The following is a 12,553-nucleotide window of genomic DNA, read 5'->3' on the forward strand; positions in this document are numbered from 1 at the left end:
GTCTGTCTTGTTGGGCTGTTGCCACGCCACCACTAACACCTCATTCTCCTACATAAATTTTGCAAAATTTAAGTCATTTATTTAACGATTACAATGCAAGAACTATCAATGTTTGGAATCTCGTGAGTTGGCGATAACAACTTGTGGCAGACACTGTGTAACCTTATCCAACAATTTATTACAATTAAAACCGATCACTACGAAATTACTTAAGATTATTTTCCAACAACCATCGACTGATAGGACTAAATAACGTATAAAAAATCAATATAGCTTCCTACCATGTTTAGTACTAAGGGAAAGACGGGGAAGAAGGGTGGATTTTTAGGGGAGGTGGATTCGGATGTAGAATCGCTATTTTCAACCAATACAAATGACCCTGGCGATTCTTACCCATTGATAGGAAGCGATGGACCAATGCGTCGCAAAATACTGCTAATTTGTTGTTTCATAGGATGGTACGTACTGAATGTGGCTTATGTCATTGAAAACAAAAAGACACTTAACACAATCCCACTGCCATGGACATTATCAGCATTACAACTAAGCGCTGGATGGATCTTTGCAGCATTTTTCTGGTGTACAGGATTCAGAAACCGCCCGCAGTTTTACGACATTAACTCGATGATAAACGCTATACTACCACAGGGGATATTTCACCTTATTGTACATCTTGGTGCGGTTATTTCCATGGGACTTGGAGCCGTATCATTTACACATGTAATTAAATCAGGCGAGCCAGTCGTCACTGCCATTTTATCAGCTGCGCTACTTAATCAATACATGAGTTGGCAATCATACTTAGCCTTGTTTCCCATAATATTTGGAGTAGCTCTTTCTAGCGCCCACGAAATACATTTCAATACGGCTGCGTTTGTCTATGCAATGATCTCAAATGTAGGTTCGGCAATTCGGGCTATTTTGGCCAAAAATATTATGTCTAGAAGGCATAGTTACGGAAAAAATATAGATATGACAAACATATATACACTAATGACCCTGGTATCATCAATGCTATCTATACCAGTGGTCATCTTTGTGGAGGGAAGACTTTGGGTACCTGTGTGGATAGCGGTCACTAATAAAATGACGAATAAGGATGTTTTATGCATGTGCCTCCGGGCGTTTTTGTCTGGTGTATGGTATTACTTTAGTAACGAGTTGGGATTCATTTGCCTGAGCCAGATCAACCAAGTGTCTCATGCAGTGGCAAACACTATCAAGCGGATCGCCATTATCGCCGCCAGCCTTATTGTCTTCAAGCATCCGGTCAGCACCCTAGGTTTACTCGGTGCCTTCATTGCTATACTAGGCACTTGCTTCTACTCCATCTGTAGACACAAGTGGCCATAAAAACTAAAGAGTTTGGGTTAGTTGGGTCGTTAGAATATTTGTTTACGAATCCAACTTATTACATCACTTGATAATTATGCAATTTACAATAAGTTAGTTATGGTTCCATGTTTGTGTTTATGACATTTGTAATTCACAAGAGAAACTTCTCTGGGGGGATCGATGGTTCATGTTTATATTGCAATATAGGTCCTCATGATATATGAAAATAGACACTGGTGCTTATAAACGCCTTTTTTATTACTTCAAATACACTATTTGTCGAGATAATCGTATACGCAATGTTACATACATATATAATTTACATGCATTTAAAAGTATATACAATTTATAAATTATCATTCACTAATCGTATATAATAATCATCACTGATCATTGAAACTAATTAATGCAATTTATTACGAATAAACGAACATATTATGAAAATTAACCTTCGCAAGACGGCTAATCAAAATTTCCTGGAAAATAATACTCCAATAATATGCAAACTATAAAACAATGCCAGGTTTACCACATTTATCACTTCTTCAAAAATGACCAGATCTTATTATTACGCTTATTACACGCGTTAACATTTTCCAAACTATGGAGTTGGTTATTAGCATGCGAACTAATAAACTTAGTGGCAACTAGAATCTCTTTGTCAATCCTATCCTTGTAATAGGATACCTCCTTAACAAGCTCCTTTTGAGATTCAAATACCAACGAGAGGTAGCGATAGTGGGCGCTTCTCATTTGCTGCATTTCTAGCACACCTACAGCCAACTTCGCCAATTGTTTCTCACTCATCCCACTAATAGCTGATATGGTCTCTTCCACCAATGATGCCTTTAAGAATTCCTTGTTGGCAACATACTCTTCCACAACCTCCTTAAACACTCCGGCTATATCAGCAGAAGAATCCAAGCCTTTTATTATACGCAGCGTTTGTTGTAGTAGCCATTTGGGATCGTTTCTACTAGGCTGCTGATAACGATATATGGGAGATAACATTCTGTGAGGAAGTGACACACATATTGGGCTTTTAACATCTTCTAAATTATAGATTTGTTGCATATCCTCTGATGGAGGCAAATCTACATATGAAGATTGCCTATATGCCAATCTCTGCGGCACCGGGACGTTTGAATATGTGCAGAAGCTGAGATTCTTATCACTTATGAGAAACCTCCTGTCAATGTATAGATACTGGCTGCCGTTGCATGGATTGGGGTGTGTTAAACCGTGTGACAAAATGCCAACTAGCGGATCGTGTACACTCATGTTTAGTCTGTTCAAATTATCAAGGGCAACCTGATAAAGACGATGCACTAAGGAACAGGGTATTTCTATATCAATCACACTAGGTTGAAAATGCATTTTGAACAGTCCATTAGTGAGCTAATTTAAATTACTGGTTACCCGATGTTGCAAGTTGAATTTGTATATAAGATCCCTTTGCCCAAAGGCATTAATTTTTTTAATTAATGCGTCATATATACGTTTTTTCTTGAACTCTCCGATTGTCGCCTGGCCACAATTGTCCACAGATTCTAGCATAAGAGCGAAATAAACTTGGATGAGATTGATATTGGCAATTTCCACGGATAAACAGTGGCGTTTGAATAATGCTAAAGTGAAACATAGCATCTTTTCCACTGAAGGGGTTAGGGGGAATGATTCCACTAAAGGCAATAGGTCAGTCACCTTGAAATCCTTAGGCACTGTGTATTTGAAATCCGTTTTGTTAAATAATTTCATCAACTCGATTGCTTTTGGTACATTGAAATCGTTCCTCAGCTCAGTGGACACTACTAGACGGTATAATGCCATTAACAAACAGTTAGTGTAATCATCGTTAGTGTCAAAGTACAATATGGCAACAATTTTCAGAGTCATTTGGGAATCTAAAAAGATTAGTCTTGAAAGATATGCCGGTTGTAGATATAAAATCAGCATAACCTGTTGCAAGAGATCAATTGTTCCACTCTTGCAACCGTATAGATTTGTGATCTACATTAGTGCACACTGAATAGCAAAATTAATGGGTATAACCAATAATACCATTTTTCTCCACACCAATACACATGCCACATAGCTATTTACATACACATATTTGTGCAAATAAATATTAATCATCAGTAACAATAATTATATAAATTGAAACATATTGCAAATTGTAAACAAAATCAAAATTGGGTTTATGTAACTCGCACAATCAATTATAATGACAAACTGTGAAATCTTCAAGCCTTAAGACATATAAAGACGAAATGAGCGTGAATTTTACACGACATATGGTTATAGACAGTATACATATATTGCCATGAAACGAAAAAAAACTCATTCCATAGATAACGTTTTCTAAGTCGATATTTATATATCTTACAATTCCCCCCCTCTTCTTCTGCAACTGCCTCAATTCACCGCGAGTATCACTTAGTAACAATGCCAAAATTTGTTGTAACGATTTTATAATACCCAATTCAGTGGTGTATAAAAAGACCTCCCGTTGCCTAAAAGGCTCAAATTTAACGATCTCAAACACCCTCTCCCATTCAACATTCAAGCTAGCCATAGTTTGAACCAACAATAGCTCTATTTGGCACTCCTAACTCACGTTATTGCTTACCCGATCTATCGAACCCATCTTATATACAGAATTATTTTGAATTACTTGTACTATTTTAGCTTCAGAGTCATATGTGCCATCATAACCACGACCCAATTGACCATAGTCATTTTTGCCCCAAGAATAGATAATTTTATGAGGACTAAATCCCACACCAAAATCATGTGTCCCAACAAGTTTATCTAGCGATATGTTCTTTACAAAATTAAGTTCTTTTGGATCGTAAATTGTATTATTAGCACTACTGCCCCAGTACCAACACTAAATAACCACATGCCTACCTTCCCGTCGATGGTTATGGCAAAAGTCATATCTTCACTAACATGAATGTACTTTACAGGTTGCTCGTTGGGTAAACAGTCAAATTTTGTAGGATTCATAACGTCATTCATTGAACAAATTGAATGACTCTTACCGCATAGATATACGTAGCCACTCGTAGTTAGTATCACTGAGTGGCTTTTACCTGGAACAGCGTGGTAAATTACCTCAGGACGACCTTCATCGTCATTTATAGGGATATGAGTGAAATTGTAATAATTTTTGCCCCCTGTGGCAATGGAAGTTGCCCCCGATACATACAATTTACCATTTAATGAAACAAGCATTGAATGATTCTCGCCAATTTCAATCTTAAAAACTGGTTCGTCACACTCAACTGGCATAGGTGACATGATTACACCACTGGAAATATCCTTACCCAACCCCAGTTTGTAATTATTTGCATTTCCGCATACCATCAATTTACCGGCCTTTACATCTCTGAATTCATCTGAAACGCTGACAATTACGGCACTAGCATCAATGCATGCTTTTACATTTAATATATTTTCCAAATTATCTATTTCTGTTGGCTCAATGCGATACGACAAATCACCTATATTATACATTTTTTAAAATATTTTATATTCACACACAACAATTGTATGTATGGGCAAATCTGTTCATATTATATAGAAAATGTGTAATGTATTAATATAATGTAAACTCAGAGCTATATCATAAGTACAATTTAAAACTATTTATCATTTCATAATTAGAACTGACTGTAGTGCACTGTAAATAAATAACTATTAAGTGTGAAATTTCATACTCCATGACAATAAAATGTCATTAAAAATATTTATACCTCATATATACTGTAGACAGTCATTTCCAAAGTTCATTTGGTTCATATATACATAACATGTTGATATTTATCTGAGATTGATGTGACGTACATTAAAAACTTCTTAAAACACTTTGCCCAAACAAAAAATACATAATCATATTCAAAACTATCCCAGTAGGATAGTTAAATACGCTTTAAAAGACACATGGCTTATACAGGTAAATAGGGGTTATACTTATGATATATAGTTATAACAAATTAATTATATACATTTAAATACATGCGTGCACGTCTGACCTACCTAAACCAAGCTGCCCGTACGTATTAGATCCCCAAGAATAAACTCTACCACAAACAGTTAGTGCCATACAGTGATTTTTACCGCAGGAAATTGTATCAATTTTTGATTTAAATATCAACTTTTCAGGGATTTTTAGGGACTATATTAGGTATTCTTACTCCAAAATTTTCAGTAGCACCGCTACCTAACGCTCTACCCCAAGAGTATACACTTCCATCATTACACAAAGCACATACATGTGATTCTCCGCATTCAATATCAATTACATGACAATCAGACCAATTTAATGGATCAAATCCTATATTTTTAGCCTTAAACAATCCAACACTGCCCTTAAGTGCAGTGACAAAGGATGGATCGACGTAGTCTTCAAGATTTGAATGCCCCAAGCGATAGTACCCGCCTATGCCCCAAGAAGCAAGATCTCCATCGGAAGTTATAACAGCTACCCCGCAGGGGCCTGCATTTACGCTTATAGCTTTTGTCCCCAACGGTACTGGTACTGGGGTGTTGGATTGGTTGGTCAATGTACCCCAAAAGTAAACCTTCCCATCACCACTCAGTGCTATCGTATGGGCCATACCGCATGAAATCTAAGTAAATCATATTTTAGCATAGGTATCTATAGACGTAATTTTACGCCGATTTTAGACACATCTATACATTCGTATACAAATTACAGATGCATGTCTAAAAATTTGACCAAAAATTGAACTATTCAAGTGATATGTACTTGCATTCTAATGTAAATAAATATCATATAATCAATACAGACAAACAACGTACCGATTGAAACGTAACTTCTTCAACCCTTAGCTGATGCGGGTAATTGAGATCACCGTTTAGCGACCAGGAGTGACCAAGTCTTCCTCCTTGCCCAGATCCCCAAGTAAAAATTTCTCCCCTGCAGTTAATACACGCAGAATGGCTTTGCCCCGCTGAAACATATAGTACCTGATCAAATCCTTTACCATTTACCAGACTAGGATCATATACATTTTTAGAATGGTACAATCCTAATCTCCCATTAGCTAAATTAAATGCGTGTTACCACCATATCCCCAAGAATATAAACTGTTATTAGATACTGCAAGTGAATGCCTATCACCCGCTGAAACATGTGTTACATTATCCAATGCTACTTTTGTTGGCTCAAACACATCGCAATTTGATCCCAAGCCTAGCACGCCGAAATTACCACGACCCCAACTCCACAAGCTAGAATCTTCACATATAACAAGTGTGTGGGCTGAGCCACAAGAAACGAGTCTAACTTTAAGTTTCAATTTGACTCTGAATGGGCGTGTGGAGAACCAAGATTGATTATTTAAATGTGAAGCCGATGTATCACACTGTAGAACTTCTTCCAGTGAAACTTTACGGTTCAATTGAATTTTTTTGGGGTTATTTTTACTACTGATATTATTTTTGTCATCCATTATATCGGTATGAATTGTACCATTAGATTTTTCATTTTGGTCATCCCTAAAAACATTAGCATTATCATTATCATTGTCAATGGATTGACCGCATTTTGGATACCCAAGCCTACCATTGTTACCCAAACCAAATGTGTAAACAGTACCTAGATAATTTGAATCTGTAGCAACTAAAACTGCAGAATGCGCATCACCACAACTAACTTGTAGTGCAGATTTATCTTCAAAAAATGGAATTTTTATGGGTTCCTTGACTTCTCCATTTTCTATTCCCAAACCCATGGCATTGTGCCAAATAGACCCCCAAGTATAGACACCCTTGTCCCTGGATACAGCAAGACCATGATACAAACCTAGAGATACGCTGTTAAATATAGATAATTGTTTGGTAGATAAATTTATATCGCTAGAATTGTCACTTTCTGCGGGTTTGTCAATTACACATTCGTCGATATCACAATCGGCATCATCCTCACCTTCACTCATAGTGTAGTGCTGCGTGTTATATCTTATTTCTATTTTTAAAAAAACCACAACTATACCATTTATCTGCTATATAATCAACATATTTTACATAACATTGCTACACCACTATATATATTAATGACAATTATCACAATCATTTATATTTGAAAACACCCATAATGAGTGCCTAAATCCGGAATAACTAAACACTTGTGTATTTTTACACATATTAAATGAATAAGTCCAGTTTAATAATCATTATAGCTTATAAATTATGTAGTTATGTAAGCCTTAATTGCTTATAAGTTCAAAGCTGTATTTAATCTACCAATTAATCTCTGTTTGTAGATAACTGACCAATATATCATACAGCATCTACTTATCCAGTTTATAAATAACCCATTATTTATTTACCATTATAAAATTAACTATGATCATTCAATTAACAACTAGTCAATTCAAATATCAACACACAAACTGTTGCTCAATACATGTCAAACTGACCACTCAATTAAACATCTTAATTTATTTGTACAAGTTGACCATTGTAATTTGTCTACTTAGCATACACAATTATTCAACCTAATTCATATATGAGAACGGCTTTAAAGCCACAATCATTATTATTGGCAAAATTAACACAAATTTGGACAAATCGAATGTTAAAATGCCGTAAGATTCATAAAAAATGACAATTATACCTGACAAATGTCAAGTATATATATATATATGCAACAGCTATAGTACAGAATATTTTCCAGGAGTCCTAAATTGCGGAATTGTAGGAGGGGTAGTCTCATTTATGGCATCAATCAGATTCTTCAACTCAACCTTGGCACGCTGTATGTGAAGCGGGGATGGACCATTAATTTCCACATACAATGGCTTCAACCCGAATGTAGAAGTGACAAATCCACTGTATACGATCGTATTTTGCGCGCTCGGATTCAAGAAATGACCCTTCACTTGTAACCTTGTGCCAGTATCTTCTGATATCCTTAGTAATACATCCCTGTTAGTCACTTTGGATCTCACAGCCTCCGAATATTTGTTGATTTGGAATTCGTCGACAATAATGCCACCAGTGCTTGCATTTGCATTCAGGTATAACATTGTTGGGTCCGGACCCGAATTATAGTGCTTCGGCTGCGGCGTTGGTTTTACTGACCTTGGCGGCTCTGGTGCATCTATTGTCATGTCTTCCTCAAGACGGGCATTTTCCTCTTCAGTCACCTCCTCATCTACATTAGAACTACACAAAATGAATTAAACAGAAGGAAGAGTGAATGTACCGGAACGAATGGATAGAATTGGGTTTGTTTGTTTATATATACATTTTTTTAAATATTTTATATTCACACACAACAATTGTATGTATGGGCAAATCTGTTCATATTATATAGAAAATGTGTAATGTATTAATTATAATGTAAACTCAGAGCTATATCATAAGTACAATTTAAAACTATTTATCATTTCATAATTAGAACTGACTGTAGTGCACTGTAAATAAATAACTATTAAGTGTGAAATTTCATACTCCATGACAATAAAATGTCATTAAAAATATTTATACCTCATATATACTGTAGACAGTCATTTCCAAAGTTCATTTGGTTCATATATACATAACATGTTGATATTTATCTGAGATTGATGTGACGTACATTAAAAACTTCTTAAAACACTTTGCCCAAACAAAAAATACATAATCATATTCAAAACTATCCCAGTAGGATAGTTAAATACGCTTTAAAAGACACATGGCTTATACAGGTAAATAGTTGCTGGGCAATGTTATTCATTCACGATATACTATTAGCATATTATACATATTGGCCATGTATGTCAAATAAAATATTACACTTGTATGTATAAAAGCAAACCCCGAGCTCATATTGCCATACCTCTGTGGCGTATGAAATATGGAAACAAATTGAGTAGGAATTTATAGTATAAAAACAAACATTTATGGAACAAAAAACAACTAAAAATAATTTTCTTCCCAATTAATCCAAATTCATATTTATAATAGCATAATTACTTACCAACAACCTTAGTGGCCTCCTTCCTTTGCCTCTGCTGAAGCGACATTTCAGACTGATCAAATTTGTACCCTTTACCTCCAAATCCACCACTTAGCTTGGGTTTCCTTCTCTTAACTTCAGCAGAAATGTTATTTGATTTGTCAGTTTTCATTGGAATACTCGTTATGGTTTCGGTAGCCAACAAGTGGGCGTCACAGAGAGATTGTAACTGATGTGGAACTGGCTGGTTTGAATATTCTAGGGCCTTAACTATATCTGGGGTTTTGGGCGCATCACTGGGCAAGACTAGCGTATACGCTACTCCCACATTCCCAGCCCTTCCAGTCCTACCAACACGGTGTATATAATCTTCCAGGTGCCCTGGTGTGTTGTAATTAATGACCAGCACCACTTGTTTAACATCAAGGCCTCTGGAAGCAACAGAAGTTGAGATTAGGATTCCATTTCTAATTCTCGGATCCTTGAAGTCTTGCAATGTAAATGTACGGTCGGTTTGGTCCTGCCCTCCATGCAATGTGTACGAGTGGTAGCCATACTTTAGGAGTGTCACAAATAGATTATCAGCTTCCACCTGTTTGTTGACGAATATTATGATTTTACCATGTTCGTACCACTCTCCTAATAACTTTAGAAGCTTGAACAATTTCTCCTTCTCATCCTTAACTACTAATACGTGCTGCTCGACTTTATTGGCCCCTGCACCCTTTTTACCCACCGTAACCTCTACTGGATTGGTTAGTATCCTCTTGGCCAACATCTCAATCGCAGAGGGGAATGTAGCGGAGAATAAGCATGTTTGACGATCCGGCCTAGTATTATCGATGATGGCTTGGACCTGGGGGGCAAAGCCCAAATCAAACATCCTATCAGCCTCGTCTAGCACTACGAAGGTTGTGCGCTTTAAATTTGTAACTTTTCCATTGCTAATCGTTAGTACGTCTATCAACCTACCGGGAGTACCCACTACTATATGACTCCCGCGCTTAAGAGCATTTAGTTGATCTCCTATACCCGCTCCACCATATACGGCAGTAGACACCAATTTCACTGGCTTAGCAAACTTCATTGCCTCCCTATTGACTTGCACTGCAAGCTCACGAGTAGGCACTATGACAAGAGCTATGCATCCATCACCTATCAACAGCTTTGGTTGAGCCATTACATGTCTCACTAGGGGCAGTAGATAAGCAAGGGTCTTACCAGACCCAGTTTGTGCCACACCTACAAGATCACGCCCTGACATTATGACGGGAATACATTGCATTTGAACGGGAAAGGGGTTTTCGTAATCTCTCTTCTCTAGTATCTTTAGTACCTCGTCTGGCAGTCCGCACTGTGCAAAGTTGATTATTGGTCTTGGACAACCCTTGCCTCTAACCTTGATGTTACCGTTTGTCTTCCGTATCGAAGATATCTCGTGATCCGCTAATGAAGCTATCTCCTTACACTCAACGTAGAAATCCTTTTGAAAGGCAGGGAGGGCGGCGGCTATTGCCGGGTCCATGGGCTCAAGTTTCTTTTGGGCCCTGACCTTGCCAGCGATTTCCGTATAGAACTGAACCTTGCTCTGCTTGTGTATTTCTATGATCTTCTTGTCATCTTCATCGTCCGATTTATCTAGTTTGTCCTCATCCAAAGGCCTCTTCAGCATTTTGATGAATAGATCCTCCCCAGGGTCAACGTTTTCATTAATTTTTTCATCGGCAATGCTGTTACCAATGCCAGAATCATCAGTAACTTGCGCAGAGTGCTGGTCCCCCACCCCAGTAGTATCTATTTGCACCGCTGCTTGTGTGTTGCATCTGGGTGATTGTGGGACGGGTTGATTGTGCCGCGACTTATCATCTTCTACAACATTATTTGCGATCATACATTGGATATCTTCCCAGGAGACGGAAACTTGCTTGGGTTTGGTACTTTCTGGGATGTTTAGCGTTGCCATATAGGCGTCAAGAGGATCTTCCTCATCCTCTTTGGCTGCAATTTCAAAATCCTTAAGTAGTTGCTCATCGTCGCACACATATTGTAACGTCTTTTCATTGGAATTATGAAGGGATTTATTGTCGATGATTCGGAGGGATTCAAACTTTGATATGTTTATTGATTCATCAGTATCAATGTTATTTTCGCATGCATCAGCATTTGTCATTTCATTCGCATCGCCAGAATCCCCATCTTTACGGGAAAAGAACGACTTAACTCTACTCCATATTCTTTTCTTTTCTGGAACTTTAACATCACTTGTTTCCACTGATGGTTCTACTGTCATTTCTAATTGTAATTGCTGAAATTTTGCCAGTCGGGCCCTTTTTGCCAATAATTCAGACGATTGACTATCCCCGATAATATAGTTTTGATTTGTATCTGACACAGAATCTTCCTTCCTAATATCATCTTTTGGTCCGCTTTTATAGCGATCTCTATCATTACCTTCATCCCTATACCTGTCTCTATCTGAGTGCTTGTATCGTTCAGAATCTCGGTACTTGCTTAGATGACTGGAAGATTTGCTAGAATCTGGACGGCTAGAGTGATGATCAAGACTAAGAGAGCGATCTCTGTGGTGACGGGTTCTAGACCTGCTTTTATGCCTGCGAGATTTATGGCCTTTATCACGGTCTCTATCTCGGCTCCCATGGCTTCGACGTCCATGTCTCGAATGGCTCCTTGATCTATGCCTGTGGTCACGATGTCTATGGCTACGTCTGTGTCTGGAATGACCCTTAGAGTGACTTCTTGATCTCCCACTCTTGCTTTGTCCATGATTATGGCTACTACCATAACTGGGGTTGTAGCTGTGGTTGCGATGGCTGTGTCTGCGGTCAATGTCGCTACCAGAATCGGTGTCACTGTAGGTTTTGGAGCTCCTTGAGTCGCTGGACATTATATATATACTAATTACAAGTATATTTTACTGTGATTAATAGTGCAATCAATGGGATATTATTGTTATGATCGCTACCGCGATACTTATGAGTTCATTTTGAACAATTTAGGCATTTGGTATCTGGAACTTAGAACTTCCAGCAATTGCCCATTTTACAACAGTTATTTAGTTGCAAAAATAAGTTATTAGTATTATATAGGTATGTGCCAAATTGTCAACTACTAATTATAGTGGTACACCAACACTACAGTTAACCGACCTGTTATCTTCATTCTCAGTATGTATATGTTGAGGTTTATATCACGCATATATATTATTATACTAATCACTTATGACAC

General features: G+C 37.4%; 3 protein-coding genes across 3 annotated transcripts; 1 reads left to right on the forward strand and 2 right to left on the reverse strand.

The window, feature by feature from the left end:
* Positions 283-1,353, forward strand: BMR1_01G01470 (protoporphyrinogen oxidase; the record flags this gene model as incomplete). The annotated part of the gene is made up of 1 exon (XM_012791911.1): positions 283-1,353. The coding sequence occupies one exon, from the start codon at positions 283-285 to the stop codon at positions 1,351-1,353; it is 1,071 nt and encodes a 356-aa protein (XP_012647365.1).
* Positions 1,873-7,301, reverse strand: BMR1_01G01480 (Regulator of chromosome condensation (RCC1) repeat; the record flags this gene model as incomplete). Its single annotated transcript, XM_021482458.1, is given in 9 exon segments — positions 1,873-2,733; positions 2,755-3,345; positions 3,722-3,943; positions 3,965-4,225; positions 4,246-4,841; positions 5,377-5,515; positions 5,535-5,969; positions 6,163-6,407; positions 6,428-7,301. The coding sequence occupies 9 exon segments, from the start codon at positions 7,299-7,301 to the stop codon at positions 1,873-1,875; spliced, it is 4,224 nt and encodes a 1,407-aa protein (XP_021337390.1).
* BMR1_01G01485 (ATP-dependent RNA helicase DDX46/PRP5) lies at positions 8,019-12,212 on the reverse strand (the record flags this gene model as incomplete). Its single annotated transcript, XM_021482463.1, has 2 exons — positions 8,019-8,521; positions 9,329-12,212. 2 exons carry the CDS (start codon positions 12,210-12,212, stop codon positions 8,019-8,021), a joined length of 3,387 nt encoding a protein of 1,128 aa, XP_021337391.1.

Source organism: Babesia microti, chromosome I (genome assembly GCF_000691945.2).
Source record: "Babesia microti strain RI chromosome I, complete genome".
NCBI lineage: Eukaryota > Apicomplexa > Aconoidasida > Piroplasmida > Babesiidae > Babesia > Babesia microti.